Genomic DNA, 19,750 nt, shown 5'->3' on the forward strand with positions numbered 1-19,750 from the left:
TTTTTTTTACGCAAAAACTTATTTTGATTTTGGTGAGACGGATTGGCATTAATCCCATATAGGTAGTTAAGTGGAATTGTTTTTTTTTTAACACTTTTAGATGTGTACCAGGAGATAAATGTATTACTAGACTATACATATATCACACGGGTTAAAACCTTGAAAACACTACAAAAATCCTATACTTTGAATACTTATATCAAATACCTGTAAAGTTTTATATTTTTAAAATTAATAAAACAATAATAAAGTAACAAATAAATACAATATAAATTTTAAATTTTTAGAATTAAAAATATTGTCTCGCGGTGTACCGCAGGTTAAATCCTAGTACCTTTGAACACTACATATGTTATACGTCTGCATATACCTTTGAACTCTACATATATATAAGTTATACGTCTAAATATACCTTTGAACCTAAAAAGACTTAACTACATATTTAAACTAAATATGTCCATGCATATTTAAACTAATTACAATATATTTAGTTTTTTATTAATTTGTTTTTTTTGTAAAATATGTAAGTATATAATTATTTACTATATAAAATAGCCGAAAACAGTAGAGAGGAAGCCTTTACCCTATCTCTTGTCCGTTCTCTCCTTACCTTTATTTTAAATTTGAAGTAATTGTTTATCTTTTACATTTCTCATTTAGCTACTTTTCCACTTAACCAACAAGTGTAATGGTAGTTGGGTGCATTTATCTCTCTTTACCTAAGTTTCTCATTGAGCTAATGCTTCACTGCTTATCTAATGTTTACTTTATTTATTTATTTTTTGTTTTGGGGGTGAGAAAGTTAGGGTTTCTTGTTTGTTTACAAGCTGGACTCCTCTTCTACATATAATACTCTGCCATTTTCTTTTCAAGTCACCCTCACTACTGTTTCTTGATCCCCCCTAGCTACTCGCCGCCTCTCTTTACTTCTCTTTCTTGATCTCCTAACTCCTCGCCGCCTCTCTTCTCTTACAATGTTTTCCAACCTGTAAGTCTCTAACAACCCTATCTCAGTTCTCGATTTTGTTAGTTTTGCAGAAGAGTAATCAAATGTAACTAATCTCTCTCTTCGTCCTTTTTTTTGCAGGGACAGTTTTCGTGATGTTATGCTCACAATTGCTGATCCCAAAAAGTTCAACGTGGTGGAAGCTCATGAGCTCCGTCTGATGAACACCCAATGGAAAAATACCTTACCTACTCTCAAGGAAGGAGGATACCGTGGAGACGAGCCATGGCTTTTGTAGCATGAAAGGGGAGCAGCTCAAGCTTATCTCTACGATCCGCTACGGGAGAGGCGTTACCGCTGCATCGACCACCATTTCCACGGTGCTCGGTTCTTAGGCTCTAACCTAGGTTGGGTTGTGGCCTCTGACTCGGTTGAACCCAACCCCAAGTCTTCTCACAACATTTTTCTCTACAATCCGTTTAGCACGGACCGGTACGACCTTCCACCCCTCAACATTCAGTTCACTGAGCCAAACGCTGTTGTTCGTTACGAGCGACCCCCTCCAAAACGGAGCCTACGTGTATGTTTTTACCGATTGCTCAAGTCTACTTCGTCGTATTGATGTTCCTTTCCACATCCAGTATCCGGGGTAGGGTATAACCATGTGGTGAATTTTTTAAATTAGGTTAAATTTTGGAAAAAAAATCAAAAATTTTAAATAACTTTTTTTGCCTAGCTCCGCCACTTCCAACATCCACTATCTTGCGAGGACCAACGGAGCTTGGGAGACTGCGTGGAGAACGAGTGCCTTTCCTTTCTTTGATGAAAATGACTATCCATACGACTTCGACTACAGACTTGTCGAGAATATCTCGCCGTGGGAGAACACCATCTCTATCCGACTGAGAGATGGCCGATCATATGGGTTCAGCCCGGTGAACGCTCGTTGGAATGCATCCGACACACCCGGTCCCGAAGGCATGGATCTCAACAGACTCGGTGACTTAACCGTCGGCGAGCTCAAAGTGAGATTGGGTCTCCCGAAAAATATCCGAACGTGTTTTGACATCATTGGGACGAAGACGGATCGGGTCCGAGTCAATAATAAATTCGCTAAAGATAACGCAAGCACATCACAGGTCGACGGCGTTTGGTTGGAGGTCCGTATTTGAGGTTAGTTATATGTTTATCTCCTACTTTGGTAAGATTGTAGGACATTACTGATTTGTCTCTTAGGTTACCGTCTTCTTTCTAAGGCTAAGATTGCTCTCATAAGTTGATTCAAGGCTCTTTTTTTTCCGGCTTCTCCATAACTCCTCTTATCTGGTTCCTGTGTTGCTGTTTGTGTAACTTGTGATGTGTGTCGCTTATTGACTCATCTTATCTCTATTTGTGTGTTAGCTTGCCATGGGAAGGGAAGCGTTGTGACAGTACTGTTTGGATCAAGGTGTCGAGATTTCGTGTCCATCTCTATCTCCACCTCTCTATCTCTCTATATCTTTAGTTATATTCCACGCTGCTGATTATGAACTCTATCCTACTATCTATCTTTGTTATTCTCGGTTAAGAACTCTATCTTAGTTGTATGGCTTTGTAATAAGTACTCTACTTTGTTCTGGTTTAAAAAATCCTGCATGCTATCGTTTGATATTAAGTTTCAATCTCCACATTTTCTACATTGCATTTGTGTACCAAAAGTTCTTTTCGCAAACAAGTGGATTTGTTAGGATCGTTTCACACGTGTCGACGATCGTGTGACAAACCCCAACCCTAACCACTTCACACGTGTTGACGATCGTGTGACCAATAAGAATACATCTTAGGAGATCCTCTTCATTCCTTAATTAAGTCCTCCAACCTTTCAGCATCCTTTACTATCTCTGACACAGTTGGCCAAAATTGCATTTTGGCTATAACCATCGTAGCTCTATTTTTGGATCATATTCTTAATGGATTGGTGGTAGTTGGGCTCCATTTATGGAATCAGGCAACAAGAAAGCAACCAAAGCTGTATCCATTTTATGTTGTTAAAAACTTTGTGACGTATGCCATAGCTTATTATGTCTCGGTTCTTGTTAATAAAATACTCTAGGGGTACGCACCTGTTCAATAAAAGTGTGTTTCGTTTTTTTAATCCCTTTAGTATATATAGTTTGAAGGTCTCTACTCTCTACTTCTAGGCTTGATATACAGTTTATTTTGTTCTTATTCTTCCAGAATTAATAAAATCACTAGATACACACCCGCGGTACACCTCGTAAACATGTTTTATTTTTGTTTATTTTATAGTTTAATAATTTAGTGTTTTCTTAATGGTATATGTACTGTTGTACATATTAATTATATTGTATACTAAACTAATAGCAATAATTTTGGAGTGGGTAGTACCATTTTAATACACTGTCGGTACACCTCGTATATATGTTTTCTATTATTTTGTATATGATATTTTGTTATACATTAGATATTAGTGTCTAGAGTAGTCGGTTTGTCGTTCGATGTTGTAGCCAAGTTCAGAATACATATTATATATAGCTAGACAAAAAAAAACCATACCCGAATATCCAACCCAGAATCCGATCTGAAAGAAAAATTCGGGTTACTACAGATATACTTAAATAACTCTATTGGATTTTAATTGCTAAACATGTGGATTTAGATTTGGGTTAGGATAATACCCGCTACCGAAACAGGTATCTATAGAACCTAAAATATAGTAATATACTAATATCTATAGTATTAATAATATTTAGTATTGATATAATTCAGTTATCCAAAATTATAATTATAATTTTTGATATATCAATTAGTTTTATACCTAAATACCAAAATATTCAAAATATCATTATTCAGATACTAGGACTCGATATCTGTGCAGATACGCGTGTTGGAGATGCTTCAAGACCAGGAATATCTGGTGGCCAAAAGAGAAGATTAACTACAGGTACTTTTAACTTTTCACACAATGGTTTTTTAGGATCTTCCAAAGCAAAGTTTCATATTTGGTATATACATATTGCAGGGGAGATGATCGTAGGTCCAATAAAAACTCTGTTCATGGATGCAGAGCCGGCGCTGAGATTTTGGTGGCTCCAAGCAGGAAAAAAATATTTGGCTGATTTTTTTGTTTAAAAACCAAAACATTTTGTAGAAATTGCATTATGTGGTGTCGAACCTGAGACTCTTTCATTATGCTAGTAGTATGTTTCCAGTAGAACCAATGACTTCTTACTTAAAAAATTGGCCGATTAAATACATATTTCTTGAGCGGTCGCAAGCACCAGCTTGGCTCGCTGTCGCTTATCATCATGCTCTTTTTGATGCAGGTTATTTCAAGAAAAGATCAAGAACAGTATTGGTGTCACAGAGACAAACCATATTGTTATGTATCCATTGACTCATTTATTGAGAAATTTGAAAAGTCTGATCTTGGATTACAACTACAAGATGAACTCTCCACGCCATGTGAAAAGTACTCTCAGACTCCTATCAAGGATGCACTGTGCTTTAAAAAATACTCACTTAGTAACTGGGAGATGCTCAAAGCTTGTTCAAGAAGAGAGTTTCTTCTGATGAAACGTAACTCTTTCGTTTACGTATTCAAATCTGGACTTGTGAGTTCTCTTTATACTTTTCCAAAAAAGCTTTTACTTGTTTCTTTACTAAACCTTTTTTTGCCCTCTTTCTTGCAGCTAATGTTGATTGGTTCCATCACAATAAGTGTTTATTTACGAACTGGTTCTACAAGAGATGCTCGTCACGCTAATTATCTTATGGGTTCTTTATTCTTTTCTCTCTTTAAACTTCTTGCTGATGGACTTCCAGAACTCGCTTTGACAATCTCGAGGATTGCCGTGTTCTGCAAGCAAAAAGAGCTTTACTTTTATCCAGCTTGGGCACATGCAATCCGTTCTGCTATTTTAAAGATACCAATTTCGTTTCTTGAATCATTCCTCTGGACATCTCTTACATATTATGTCATTGGTTACAGTCCTGAGATGGGAAGGTACTAGTACTACAATCTCTTCAGTTCTTGAAACTTTTCTCTTCTTAACCAAAATATGTTTTTTTCGTTCTTCAGGTTCATTCGCCAGTTCTTGATCTTCTTCGCTTTACACCTTTCATGTATATCAATGTTCCGTGCTATAGCTGCCATCTTTCGAAACTTTGTTCTTGCCACAACCATGGGAACCATCTGTGTACTGATTATCACAGTATTTGGAGGGTTCATTGTTCGAAAACGTAAGTTTGTTACTTGGAACTTGAATTACTCTGAATTTGGAGGTTTCATTGTTATGGTTCTCTTGTTATTTCTCAGCTTCAATGCCTGCTTGGCTTGAGTGGGGGTTCTGGCTTTCTCCATTGTCATACGCTGAGATTGGTCTAACCGCAAATGAATTTTTCGCTCCATCGGTGGAGCAAGGTAGCTAGTGAATTAATCTTCATAACGCTTTCACATTTTTGTAGCTAAATGTTTCGTTCATTATTGATCCTTATCATATTTTTTATTACCTTTAGACAACATCTGAAAGCAAACATATTATTATGTGAAAAAGTTGAAGCATTTACAAGAAACGTAAGTAAAGTCGAGAGAAAAATCGGGCGACTGAATCCCACGCGCGGCGATTTTTCTCTCTCAAAAGCCTCCTTCTTCTGATCACAACCTCGTGCGCCGACGCTGGGTCCTCCGTTAATTCCGGTGGCGGTGAGGATCCTCCGGTCCATGGTTCTTCATTCGTGACTTGTTGCATCATCCCGGCGAAGCTGTTGGACGAAATCAAGGGAGCGGTGGAGAGGAAAAGCATCTGCGAGACGCTGACGGTAAAGAGCTCTACCGAAGGTGTTGCTACGCGGAGCGGAAGAAGGAGATTCACGGCGAAGGACGAGAGAAGAGGGTAGATAGATCTGGAGATCGGAGATTCTGGAGGTTTCACCGGATTGGTTATGATAGGGGAGGTAATCTCTGATCTGGTGAAGCTAAGCCACCGTCGACGATCCTCTTATCTACTCCCTGCTGCCTCTCTCTCTCTCTCACGACTGAGCATGGATCCTCCACGACAAATGACAGATTGGATCTCTTCCTCCTTCTCAAAACGGTTCTACGGTGGCGGGATGGCAAACGGATCTTGGATCACCATCTCCGTTCGGTTACCGTCGTCCAGGCTCGCCGGAGGTCCTGTTCCGGTCGAGTATCCGCAATTATGGATGGCGGCTGCAAAACGAGTTCTTGGTTTGTAGATTAGGGTTTCACGTAGTGCCGGTTTAATCCGGTTGTTGTAACCCGGCCGGTTTTATTTTTCCAACGGTTTAGTCTGGTTTGATGTAAACGAGTTGGACCCTTTGGGATTTCTGTATGGACCTACTCCGGAAATAGCCCACTGGACATTATATTTTTATAATTGAATACCTTTTAACAAAAAAAAAAAAAAAAACATCTGAAAACATAACTTTGGGAGAACAAGTTCTCGATGCTCGCGGGTTGAACTTTGGTAGTCAATCTTACTGGAATGCATTTAGCGCTTTAATTGGGTTCACACTCTTCTTTAATACTGTTTTTGCACTAGCCTTAACCTTTCTAAAGAGTAAGTTCACAAGATACATATATATAGAAGATGTGACTTGATGAAGGTGTGACTTAATGAAGTTGTTATTTCTCAGCTTCGCAGAAGTCTCGCGCTATAGTTTCTCGTGAGAAGAACACTCAAAGCTCAGAGAAAGAAAATGTATCAAGTTCTGAATCTGCTTCCCAGTATAAAAATGCATTGCCTTTCAAACCCCTAGCTTTCACATTTCAAGACGTACAATATTTTATTGAGACTCCTCAGGTAAAAGACTAGAGAGTATTATAAGTTTTCTTGAATACTTTTCAAACAAGACATGGAGTTATATAATGAGTGGATATATATCATTTCTGTTAAAAAGGGAAAGAAGCTGCAGCTTCTCTCTGACGTATCAGGAGCATTCAAGCCAGGTGTACTCACTGCTCTAATGGGTGTGAGTGGGGCTGGTAAAACGACCCTTCTTGATGTTCTCTCGGGTAGGAAAACACGCGGTGACATTAAAGGAAAGATAGAAGTAGGCGGTTACCTTAAGGTTCAAGAAACATTTGCACGAGTTTCAGGTTATTGTGAACAGTTTGATATTCATTCTCCCAATTTAACTGTCCAAGAGTCTCTACAATACTCTGCTTGGCTTCGACTTCCTTCTAACATCAATTCAGAAACGAAGAGCGTAAGTGCATTATTTGAGAAGAAACAGAAGTTTTCTTTTTAGCTTCCTTGCCTGAGTTATTTTTTTTACTTTTTCAGGCAATAGTTAATGAAGTTCTTGAGACGATAGAGTTAAAGGAGATTAAAGATTCCATAGTAGGAATGGCTGGAATAAGCGGTTTAACAACAGAACAACGCAAAAGACTAACAATAGCTGTTGAGCTTGTTTCGAATCCTTCAATCATATTTATGGATGAACCAACAACAGGATTAGATGCAAGAGCTGCTGCAATTGTAATGAGAGCTGTGAAGAACATCGCTGAGACTGGCAGAACTGTTGTTTGTACAATTCACCAGCCGAGCATAGATATCTTTGAAGCATTTGATGAGGTAAAAAAGTTGTAAAATTGACATTCATCTCATTATGAAGTTTCATACATCATATTGACCATTCAATTGCAGCTGATTCTGATGAAAAATGGAGGAAAGATTATCTACTATGGACCTATTGGACAACATTCATGCAAAGTTAACGAATATTTCCTGGTCAGTTTCTATAAATAATACTGAAACTGTTGCATATAAAGTATGGTTTATTCTTTATTTTAGAACAAGAAAATTTCTACTGTAGAGCATTCCTGGAGTTTCGAAAATGAAAGAGAACTCTAATCCAGCCACTTGGATACTAGACCTTATTTCTAAATCATCAGAAGACAAACTTGGTGTTGATTTGGCACAGATGTACAAGGAATCAACTCTGTTTAAGTAAGTCTATATAAACAAGAATCACTTAATTAAATACCCTGGATGTTGTTTCGCCTGAAACTGTTATAGTCTTTTTTTTTTGTTGTTGTTCTGTTTTAGGGAGAACAAAATGGTAATTGAGCGAATGAGATGTACATCTTTAGAATCTGACGGTTTGATCTTGTCTTCACGATATGCTCAAACGGGTTGGGAACAATTCAAAGCATGCCTGTGGAAACACCATCTCTCTTATTGGAGAAACCCTTCTTACAATCTCACTCGCATCATTTTCATGTTTTTCACTTCTGTTCTCTGTGGCACTCTTTTCTGGCAAAAAGCTAAGGAAATGTTCGTCACTCCCGCCGCCATCTTTCTTGAATCCAAACTTTGAACAGCGTGATTCCCTTAATCAAACTTTGTTTACCTCTCTTTCTTTGCAGAAACAATCAGCAAGATCTATTCAACATATTTGGCTCAATGTTCACGGTTGTTCTATACTCTGGAATAAACAACTGCTCAACTGTGTTGTTTTGCGTTGCAACGGAACGTAATGTCTTCTACCGTGAAAGATTTGCTCGTATGTACAACTCATGGGCGTATTCACTTGCTCAGGTGTTGGTTGAAATTCCATACTCATTGTTCCAATCTATTGTATATGTGATAATCGTGTACCCTATGGTTGGCTATCACTTGTCGGTCTTCAAAGTGTTTTGGAGCTTCTACTCAATCTTCTGCTCCTTGCTCATCTTCAACTATTTCGGCATGCTTTTAGTCGTCGTGACCCCAAATGTTCACGTTGCTTTTACTCTCCGCTCTTCTTTTTACTCAGTTGTCAATCTCTTTGCTGGTTATGTCATGCCAAAACCAGTAAGTCCTCTTACCTCTCTTCACCAAGTCTCTAGATTTCTATTCTTGCTGTTATGATATTTTGCGAGTTTTTGTTGTTGATGCAAAACATTCCAAGGTGGTGGATTTGGATGTATTACTTGAGCCCTACGTCATGGGTTTTGAACGGATTGCTCACATCGCAGTATGGAGATATGGAGAAAGAGATACTAGCTTTTGGAGAGAAGAAGAAGGTTTCAGCTTTCTTGGAAGGTTATTTTGGTTGTAAATATGACTCTTTGGCTCTTGTAGCTGTCGTTCTTATCGCCTTCCCCATTCTCTTGGCATCTCTTTTCGCATTCTTCATTGGTAAACTCAATTTCCAAAACAAGTGAATTCCAATATATACTTATATAAAGGAGAATGTTTTGGTATTTACAAATGAGTTTTTGTAAGAAACAAGTAGAAAGAAAATAAAAAAGCTTCCAAAATTAGTGAACAGACTGTTACTACAATTGTGCAAAACAAAACAAAACAAAAAGGTGCAATCGAAAAACCTCACATAACTTAAAAACTCAAAACTTTGGATAGAGAATGAGACTAACCATATACATAAGAAGGAACTGAATTTTCTTCTTCTCCTTCCACTTGTTACAAAAAGAGTGAGACAAAGAAACAACCTATGGTGTTAAATGCAGAATCCTGCGAGTTTTCTGGATGGTCAAAGTCAAGAAAGCTAACCCACCTATGAGACACTTTTCCCGAAGTTGGTCAGGAAGATAAAGCTAACCCACCTATTGAGCATTAAGGTTGATGCGAGCAGAGTTCTCTTACATACACACTGTCGCATCAACAAGCTTACCTCGGAGTCCACCATGTAAGCTTTGTATGTATTGCATATTTTACAGAAGGGATTATATCTTAGTATATTTACATAAGTCGAGTAGAGGAGACTAGGTTTAGCTAGATATGTAAAGTTCTGTACAAGGAAACAATATATTGCAGAGGTAATGCGATGATACGGACGTATCCTTAACATTCCCCCTCAAGATGGAGGGGCGGGGGTCACTCCAATCTTGCCTCGTAGTAATAGGAACTGGTGTCGTGGTAGAGGTTTGGTAAGTGCATCAGCTAGTTGATCAGTTGTGTGCACATGAGCGACGCGTAGGAGACCGTTCTGAACCTGATCTCTAATGAAGTGATAGTTAGTAGCGATATGTTTCATCCGTGAGTGGAATACCGGGTTAGCACAGAGAAATGTTGCTCCGACATTGTCACAGTATATCACCGGAGGAGCACTTCGTTTGATCCCAAGCTCTGTCAGAAGGTTGCATATCCATCGTATCTCGGCAGCTGTGTTTGCAACGGCTCTATATTCAGCTTCAGTTGAGGACCTAGCAACACCATTCTGTTTCTTGGTAGACCAAGAGATGGGAGTTTGACCAAGATAGACTATGTAGGCATTTGTTGATACATAATCATGGGAATCCCCTGCCCAGTCTGCGTTAGAGAACGCATGTAAAGAGAGTGGGTTGGTAGAGGAGAAGAAGATTCCGTGTGTGGGTGTGCCAGCAAGGTATCAGAGGACTCTATTGGCTGCTTGCCAGTGAACATCAGTGGGGCGATGCATGAATTGAGAGAGCTTATTAACCGCATATGCTATATCAAGCCTTGTAAAAGCAAGATACTGGAGACTACCAACAAGTTTACGATAAGTAGTGGGATCCGAGAGAGCAGTACCAGAGGTGAGTGTGAGTTTTGGCGATGACGCCATGGGAGAACTGACTGCATTAGCAGTGGACATGTCATAGTTGTGAAGAAGATCCACAATATATTTTCGCTGAGAGAGATGGAGACCGTTGCTTGTGCGATGTGCTTCAAGTCCAAGAAAATAGTTGAGATTCTCAGGGTCTTTGACAGAGAAGCGCTCAGCTAAGAGGTTGAGGATCCTTTGAATATGTGCGTTGTTGCTACCTGTGACGAGGATGTCATCTACGTAGACAAGGAGATAGACATAGTCCTGTCCATGTTGTAGAACGAACAATGATGTGTCGGCGAGAGAGTTAACAAAACCGATGCTCACCAAATAATTCTTTAACTCAGTGTACCATGCTCGGGGGGCTTGTTTTAATCCATAGATTGCTTTCCGAAGCCTGCAAACATGATTAGGGAAATCCGAGTTCACAAAGCCAGGCGGCTGCTCCATATACACTTCATCCTCTAGAGTACCTTGAAGGAAGGCGTTGTTCACATCGAGCTGCTTGATTGGCCACNAGGCCACGATTTGGAGACTGCAACATCGAGCACCAAACGAATCGTTGTGGATTGATTATGGGACTAAAGGTTTCAGTATAGTCTCGGCCAAGTTGTTGAGAGTAACCCTTTGCAACCAATCGCGCCTTACACCTGCCAAGAGAACCATTAGAGAGAAATTTATTCTTAAACAGCCATTTACAACCAACATCATTAAAGTGAGGCTGACGAGGGACAAGATCAAGTGTTTGATTTTGTGCAAAGGCATCAATCTCAGTTGACATAGCTCCTCTCCACTTTCGATCCTTTAGAGCCTGGTTCACTGTAGTTGGTTCAGGAGGAATATGTCGGGATAGAGCAACAGAGAGATTGAGTTTGGTTTTTGGTTTCTGGAGATTATTTTTCCGGCGAGTGGTCATTGGGTGTTGATTAGCAGCGAGAGGTTGTTGGACGGGTTGAGTAGGTATGGTTGGAGTTGGGTTAGTATGAGGTGTTGGATTTGGGTTTGAAGTTGATGGATTTGAATGGGCCTTCGAGTTTGGGCCTGAAGTGGGTTTACGACGTTGATATTGTTTGAGTTGGCCTGGTTGGGTAACTAGTCGGGTTGGTGCGAGATCGGCGTTGACAACACTATCACGATCTGTATTGTTGACGGTTTCCTCGATTATCGGCTGATGATGGTCTGACGTCGGAGATCCGGGCAGCGGTGATGGCGGCATTACGAGTGGTGACGGTGGCTGTGGTGAATGGAGGGTAGATGGCAATGGAGAATTGTCAGATCGTATGAGAACAGCAGAGGGTTGAGGAATTGGAGAGGTTGGTGGTGTGGAGACTGCTGGTGACTGTGACGGAGATCACGACGGGAAGCTCTGTTCATCAAACTTGACATGGCGAGAGATGTATATACGACCAGAGGTGGGCTGAAGACATATGTAAGCACTTTGCGTCAGAGAGTATCCCAAGAAGATACACGGAGTTGAACGATTTTCAAGTTTATGTTTGGTGTAGGGACGGAGCCACGGGAAACACAAGCACCCAAATACGCGGAGTTTGTCGTAATTTGGTGTCGTGCCAAACAGCTTCTGAAGCGGATTCTCCATGTTGATAACAGGAGTGGGGAGGCGGTTGATGAGATAGACAGCAGTAGAGAATGCATAAGTCCAGTACTTGTGTGGTAGTCCAGCATGAGTGAGGAGAGATAGCCCAGTTTCAACAATGTGACGGTGTTTTCTCTCAGAGATTCCATTGTGCTCTGGGGTGTGTGGTGGAGAGGTGAGGTGAGAGATGCCATTGCTCGATAAGAATTGCTGGAGTGCTAAGAACTCACCGCCATTGTCGGAGTAGAAAGTTCCAATCCGTGTGCCAAATTTGTTTTCAACGAGAGCTTTGAAGTTGATGAAGGTGTCGCGAACTTGGGATTTTTGTTTGAGAGGATATATCCAAGTATAGCGTGTATAATGGTCGATAACCACTAGGTAGTATTTGAAGTTATCAACTGAGAGAACTGGTGAGGTCCATATATCAGAGAAGATGATTTGAAGAGGGTAAGTGGTGAGAAGAGAGGATTGCGAAAAAGGGAGTTTATGACTTTTATTGATAGCACAATCAGTGCACAACATGGTCTGTGAATCTCATTGTAAATTCGGAAGGGAGAAATTTGAAACAACGGTTTTGAGAATAGAATGAGAAGGATGGCCTAAACGTGAGTGTCAATCTTGGAGAGATGGTTTTGTGGAAGAGGAAGCAAAAAAGGATTTGATGGTAGATGGTGAGACCGGCCACTCGTAAAGCTCGCCTTTAGTTCTGCCGAGGAGTAACAGGATTCCCGACATCAGATCCTTCACCTTAAAATAAGCAGGGAAAAATTCAACAGAGACCTTGTTAGTGTTGCAAAGACGATAGACGAAAATAAGGTTTTTATGGATATTTGGTACACAAAGAACATTGGTCAAGGATAAAGTTTTAGAGGAGGAGGAAGAAGGTAAAGACAGTGAACCAGAGTGAGAGATCGGGAGTCCAGAACCGTCGCCGATGAGAACGGCATCGTCACCATGGTATGGTTGGTGCAACGCCAAATTGCCTAGATCACTTGTCATGTGATGAGTAGCACCGCTATCAAGGAGCCATGAGGTTGTTGGTTGTTGATGTCCGACCGCCAGATTTGCACGTGGTTGCCACGGACGGAAGGGAGGCGGAAGCAGACCACTTTGAGAGCCAAAGTGTGGCTGTTGTTGAAGCTGAGAGCACCGTTTGGCACTGTGCCCAACACACCACAGATTTGGCACTTGCCTTGATAGCCTCTAGTCATACGAGTATCTTGTCGTGAGTATTGATGACGATACTTGTTGTTGTTGTTGTTGTTGTTCCATGGCTGGTGAGGACGATAAGACTGCTTTCCGGAGGCGTGAGATGACCGATTGGTGGCAACATGAGCAGAAGTGGGTCCAGTGGTGACAACAGACAGAGCAGCAGCGAGAAGCTTGGCTTCTTTGTTGATGAGTTTCTCATGCACCTCAATAATCGATGGTGGAGTCTCACGACCCTCCACTTGATCAATGACAGTCTTGTAATCTTCTGGAAGACCACCAAAGATGTACTCGAGTTGCTCTTCATGTGCAAGTGGTTTACCAAGGAGAGCAAGTTGATCAAATCTAGTAGTGAGAGATTGCATATATTCATCAATGGTTTTGTCACCTTTAACAGCTTGCTTGATCTGGAGACGAAGTTGTTGAATGTGACCCCAACTTGGATTAGCATAGGTGGCAGAGATTGTCTTCCACATCTCAGCAGAAGATTTGGTTTTAGACACCAGGGACTGCAAGGCGGGAGAGAGGGTACCAAGAAGCCCACTAAAGATGAGCTTATCTTGTCGTCTCCATGTCGCATAGGCTGGATTTGGAGTAGGCGGATCTGAGGTAGTGAGCATGGAATCTGGAGGAACGGAAGTGCCATCGACATATCCAGCAAGATCGTAGCCGTCAAGGAGGGAGTGAACCTGGAGGCTCCATGTCATGTAGTTTGTTGATGTGAGTTTAGTGATGTTCATCATGTTGATGTTGAGGAGACTTTGTGTGTCAACTGTTTCAGCGATTGCAACCATGGAGAAATGATGAGAATATTAGATTTGAGAGAAGACTGAAATTAGAGGAAGAAGAATGGAAAAGATGAGAACAGAAGGAAGAAACACAAAAGAAGAAACAGAGGAGGAGGAGGCGGCTGCAGAGATTTAAAAGAAAATTTTAAGGAGGGTATCGATATGCTCTGATACCATGTAAGCTTTGTATGTATTGCATATTTTACAGAAGGGATTACATCTTAGTATATATACATAAGTCGAGTAGAGGAGACTAGGTTTAGCTAGATATGTAAAGTTCTGTACAAGGAAACAATATATTGCAGAGGTAATGAGATGATACGGACGTATCCTTAACACACCATTGGTTTCGAGCAGAAGAACCGTAGACCTTTGCTCTGGCTTTTTTAGCTGATTCTTGAAGAGAATAGCAAACACAAAATTGCTAAGTGTTCATGGCAATTAGCTCATCCGACATGCATTGCCTTACATTAATGACCATTTATTTGTTATAAGACGAGGAGATGTCACAACATTGGCGGCGAGGAGAACCCATCTGAGAAAAGAAAAATGTGAATTCGGGAAAAACTGAAGGCATTTTACTGATAAGCAAGAGATATAAGATTATTACCTGTTCAGCACCAAGTTCTAGCTTACGAGATAGAACTCTGATGCGTTCTAGACGCTTAACAGCTTCTGCTCTGTGGAAATTTTCGACTCTATGGAGATAATAATTACTCCATGTTCCCTCATTTCCATCTGATCCTACACTGTCCAAGAAAAAGATGAGGGGTCTCGCACATGGATCCCTGGGATAATCTCTTGTACTGAACATATAATTGCTTTGAACCCCTGACCCTCTCCTCCATGTAGAAAACGTCTTTTGCAGGGTGAGAAGTTCCGGGAGAAGTTTATTACCTTCATAAACTTGAATCGCGTAACCCCACACAACCGAAACAGTCACTGTGTTCAAAGAATCATAACACACACTCTGCTGCAACATCCTCCCAGTATCTAAACTTGAAGCCGCGATAAGACGAGCCACAGATTCTGTCCGGTTCATTTTTGGAAAGAACGGATCAACTGCGTCCAAGTGATGAAGGGATACCAATGGAGATAATGGGTGTGCACATAGCAGACCAAATATGTTCCCTCTTACATCGACCTATGAAAAGAACACATATATAGTAGTATTAAAATTAACTTCTCTAGCAGCACAATTCATATCTGGTAAGGTAAGCAAATTAGACTTATCCGGAAATTACTGCAACAGAAAGGCACATACTAACCACACTAATCCAATATCAACCACATAAGACAACTAACCTAACGTTTTCATCTCACTGAACTAAACTTGTCTAATATGGAAATCCCTCAAAATATTCTTGTTCAGCAATCAGCATCAATGTCACAGTGAACTACCAACTCTAATTAAATCAAGGCTTTTGACTGTCTCAAATTCTCAATCATACCAAATTGTTTCAACTAATTTAGTAAAACAAAAAAAAAAACCATTTCCTTAATTACCTGATGAAATCCAGGTTCATGAGTTAACGTAACACCAAGCTCAGCCAAGAAAGAGAAGATCCTAGAGTCACTTCCATACATATGCGAATACCTCATCAAACAAGAATCCAAAACCTTAGCCAAAACCTTAGCAAGCGTCCTACTTTATTAATCATATTTCAATTAATTATATTTAATACATAAGTTGAATAAGCTTAAATAAAATATAAAATAAAAGTAAAGTAAGAGAGAATGAATAAAACTAAAGGAAATTTTTTACGAACGGGCTTCTGAATGATCAACAACAATAGCTATCTTGGTTCATATAAAATAGGATTCACCCCCATTGCGTATTGGTACTTATCGGATATAGAATAGATCCGCTTCCCTTTTTTCTATGAATTGAATTGTTCCATTATTACTAACAGAATAGAACAAATATTAATCCTTTCTCCGAAAAAAATTACCTAAAAAGGGGGGGTACGTAGCATAGTTTTTTCCAATGCAATAAAGTTACATAGTGTCTATTTTTCGTTGATAAAGGGGTATTTCCATGGGTTTGCCTTGGTATCGTGTTCATACTGTTGTATTGAATGATCCCGGTCGTTTACTTTCTGTTCATATAATGCATACTGCTCTAGTTGCTGGTTGGGCCGGCTCGATGGCTCTATATGAATTAGCAGTTTTTGATCCCTCCGACCCCGTTCTTGATCCAATGTGGAGACAAGGTATGTTCGTTATACCTTTCATGACTCGTTTAGGAATAACCAATTCGTGGGGCGGTTGGAATATTACAGGAGGGACTATAACGAATCCGGGTCTTTGGAGTTACGAAGGGGTAGCCGGAGCACATATCGTGTTTTCTGGCTTGTGCTTCTTGGCAGCTATTTGGCATTGGGTATATTGGGATCTAGAAATTTTTTGTGATGAACGTACAGGAAAACCTTCTTTGGATTTACCCAAGATTTTTGGAATTCATTTATTTCTTTCAGGAGTGGCTTGCTTCGGTTTTGGCGCATTTCATGTAACAGGATTATATGGTCCTGGAATATGGGTATCCGACCCTTATGGACTAACCGGAAAGGTCCAACCCGTAAACCCGGCGTGGGGCGTGGAGGGTTTTGACCCTTTTGTTCCGGGAGGAATAGCCTCTCATCATATTGCAGCAGGGACGTTGGGTATATTAGCGGGCCTATTCCATCTTAGTGTTCGTCCGCCTCAACGTCTATATAAAGGATTACGTATGGGCAATATTGAAACCGTCCTTTCCAGTAGTATTGCTGCTGTCTTTTTTGCAGCTTTTATTGTTGCTGGAACTATGTGGTATGGTTCTGCAACTACTCCCATCGAATTATTTGGTCCTACTCGTTATCAATGGGATCAGGGATACTTTCAACAAGAAATATATCGACGAGTTAGTGCTGGACTGGCTGAAAATCAAAGTTTATCAGAAGCTTGGGCTAAAATTCCTGAAAAATTAGCTTTTTATGATTATATTGGTAATAATCCAGCAAAAGGGGGGTTATTCCGAGTGGGTTCAAGGGATAATGGGGATGGAATAGCTGTTGGATGTTTAGGACACCCCGTCTTTAGAAATAAAGAAGGGCGTGAACTTTTTGTACGCCATATGCCTACTTTTTTTGAAACATTTCCGGTTGTTTTGGTAGACGGAGACGGAATTGTTAGAGCCGACGTCCCATTTAGAAGGGCAGAATCAAAATATAGTGTCGAACAAGTAGGTGTAACTGTTGAGTTTTATGGTGGTGAGCTCAACGGAGTGAGTTATAGTGATCCCGCAACTGTGAAAAAATATGCTAGACGGGCTCAATTGGGTGAGATTTTTGAATTAGATCGTGCGACTTTGAAATCCGATGGTGTTTTTCGTAGCAGCCCAAGAGGTTGGTTTACGTTTGGACATGCTTCATTTGCTCTACTTTTCTTCTTTGGACACATTTGGCATGGTTCTAGAACCCTCTTCAGAGATGTTTTTGCTGGTATTGATCCAGATTTGGATGCTCAAGTGGAATTTGGGGCATTCCAAAAACTTGGAGATCCAACTACAAAACGACAAGCAGTCTGATGCAACATTGCTTTTTTTCTTCTAGTTTCTGTTTGCGATTTTATTTAATAGGTAGGGTACTGTAGGAATCTTTATTTAAATCGCTGCCGTTTCTTTGACTCTTTTTCTAGAGGGATACTCCCAAGTAAAAAAAACAGGTATGAAAGCTATAATTGTAAACCACGATCAAATTTATGGAAGCATTGGTTTATACATTTCTCTTAGTATCCACTTTAGGAATAATTTTTTTCGCTATTTTTTTTCGGGAACCACCTAAAATTTCAACTAAAAAATGAAATAATTTTTCATTATCTTCATTGACGTAATCAGCCTCCAAATATTTGGAGGCTGATTACGTCAACTAGTCCCCGTGTTCCTCGAATGGATCTCTTAGTTGTTGAGAGGGTTGCCCAAAGGCAGTATATAGAGCATACCCAGTAAAACTTACAAGTAACCCAGATATAAAGATGGCGACTAGGGTTGCTGTTTCCATTATTATAGAATTGAAAGACCACACTGGATCTATGCTAAGATCATTTATTTACAACGGAATGGTATACAAAGTCAACAGATCGTAATGAATACAAAATAAGATTTATGGCTACACAAACTGTTGAGGATAGTTCTAGATCTGGTCCAAGAAGCACTACTGTAGGGAAGTTATTGAAACCATTGAATTCCGAATATGGTAAAGTAGCTCCTGGATGGGGAACGACCCCTTTGATGGGTGTTGCAATGGCTCTATTTGCAGTATTCCTATCTATTATTTTGGAGATTTATAATTCTTCTGTTCTACTGGATGGAATTTCAGTTAATTAGACTGAGAAGAATCTTGAAGTTCTCGCTTTTAGCTCGATACAAAAAAGTAAAGTATGTAGGTCTAACAATTTTAGCCTATTAGCCTTTGGTAGTTCGACCGCGAAATTATTTTCTGCATTGTATATTTCCGGAATATGAGTGTGTGACTTGTTAGAATTGACCCTACGGATAGTACAGAGAATGGGGTCTGTCATCTTTATCAAGATGGTTTTACTTCGTCGGATATTCATTCGAGTATCTGGAGCACGAAATAGATCAAATAGATCACAAAGTATTCGAACTATGATTCATACTTAATACTCAGACCTCGTAGCCGGACTTCTTTCCGTTCTATCTTATAAACTTTAATAAATCAAAATAGTTTTCTGCTTTTAAACTCTTATTTGGATCAAAGGACAAACGCTTCTTTGTATTTTATGTTTTTAGTCATTATAGCTTTTTTTTGATTGAATAAGTGATGATCCAATGGTTCTCACTCAGTGAACTTTGGACTTTGAAGGTTTCATTGAATTATCGTGGTTCTCGTATGAATCTGAGGTTTCAATTGATTAGTTAAGTAGGGTCTTAACAAGAGAATTCCTATCAATAATAAAGAAAACAAGAAGAAATCCCTATCCCCGTTCCATACAAATACCAAATAAAAAAAGATAATAAAGATAGGTAATCTAGAAGATTCAAGAGGCCTGTAACGATCAACACAACATAAAGACGAATGAGCTTACTTGATTTTTTGGCATTTAACCACAAAGACGAGCTTTCGCATTTTGACTCTTTCATATCTTTAAATAATATTGAATGAGAGACAAGTTTAAAACTTTATATTCCATATCTGTTTCAATAAGTATTTGGGTCTTTTTTTGTTTGAGCTGTACGAGATGAAATTCTCATATACAGTTCTTGGAGGGGGAGTAACCTTGGTTTACCTATCTCAATAAAGTTTATGATTGGTTCGAAGAACGTCTTGAGATTCAGGCGATTGCAGATGATATAACTAGTAAATATGTTCCTCCACATGTCAACATATTTTATTGTCTAGGTGGAATTACCCTTACTTGTTTTTTAGTACAAGTAGCTACGGGATTTGCTATGACTTTTTATTACCGTCCAACCGTTACTGAAGCTTTTGCTTCTGTTCAATATATAATGACTGAAGCTAACTTTGGTTGGTTAATCCGATCAGTTCATAGATGGTCGGCAAGTATGATGGTCCTAATGATGATCCTGCACGTATTTCGTGTATACCTCACCGGTGGTTTTAAAAAACCCCGTGAATTAACTTGGGTTACTGGTGTGGTTCTGGGTGTATTGATCGCATC

At 39.8% G+C, this 19,750-nt stretch overlaps 2 protein-coding genes, 1 long non-coding RNA gene and 1 pseudogene across 3 annotated transcripts; 2 read left to right on the plus strand and 2 right to left on the minus strand.

Moving 5' to 3' along the window:
- Positions 3,811–4,010, plus strand: LOC109127499. The gene is made up of 2 exons (XR_002034057.1): positions 3,811–3,890; positions 3,969–4,010. It is a non-coding gene; the product is annotated as an uncharacterized LOC109127499 (long non-coding RNA).
- On the plus strand, positions 4,255–9,119 carry LOC104728094 (ABC transporter G family member 43-like). Its single transcript, XM_010447123.1, has 13 exons — positions 4,255–4,560; positions 4,639–4,952; positions 5,028–5,188; positions 5,265–5,355; positions 6,362–6,528; positions 6,605–6,771; positions 6,869–7,177; positions 7,255–7,545; positions 7,618–7,701; positions 7,787–7,920; positions 8,020–8,247; positions 8,340–8,766; positions 8,835–9,119. The coding sequence occupies exons 1-13, from the start codon at positions 4,255–4,257 to the stop codon at positions 9,117–9,119; spliced, it is 2,964 nt and encodes a 987-aa protein (XP_010445425.1).
- LOC104728095 lies at positions 13,070–14,077 on the minus strand. Its single transcript, XM_010447125.1, has one exon. The coding sequence runs from the start codon at positions 14,075–14,077 to the stop codon at positions 13,070–13,072; it is 1,008 nt and encodes a 335-aa protein (XP_010445427.1).
- Positions 14,415–16,111, minus strand: LOC109127303 (annotated as a pseudogene).

The sequence above is a fragment of the Camelina sativa genome, chromosome 11, assembly GCF_000633955.1.
Source record: "Camelina sativa cultivar DH55 chromosome 11, Cs, whole genome shotgun sequence".
Classification (NCBI taxonomy): domain Eukaryota; kingdom Viridiplantae; phylum Streptophyta; class Magnoliopsida; order Brassicales; family Brassicaceae; genus Camelina; species Camelina sativa.

Bases quoted from the DNA above. Each gene is read 5' to 3' on its own strand.
- LOC104728094 (XM_010447123.1), top strand. From the start codon at position 4,255: ATGCTCTTTTTGATGCAGGTTATTTCAAGAAAAGATCAAGAACAGTAT. The intron at 4,561-4,638 runs GTGAGTTCTCTT...TCTTTCTTGCAG, and splicing joins ACGTATTCAAATCTGGACTT to CTAATGTTGATTGGTTCCAT. The intron at 8,248-8,339 runs GTTCGTCACTCC...CTTTCTTTGCAG, and splicing joins TGGCAAAAAGCTAAGGAAAT to AAACAATCAGCAAGATCTAT.
- LOC104728095 (XM_010447125.1), bottom strand. From the start codon at position 14,077: ATGGTTGCAATCGCTGAAACAGTTGACACACAAAGTCTCCTCAACATC.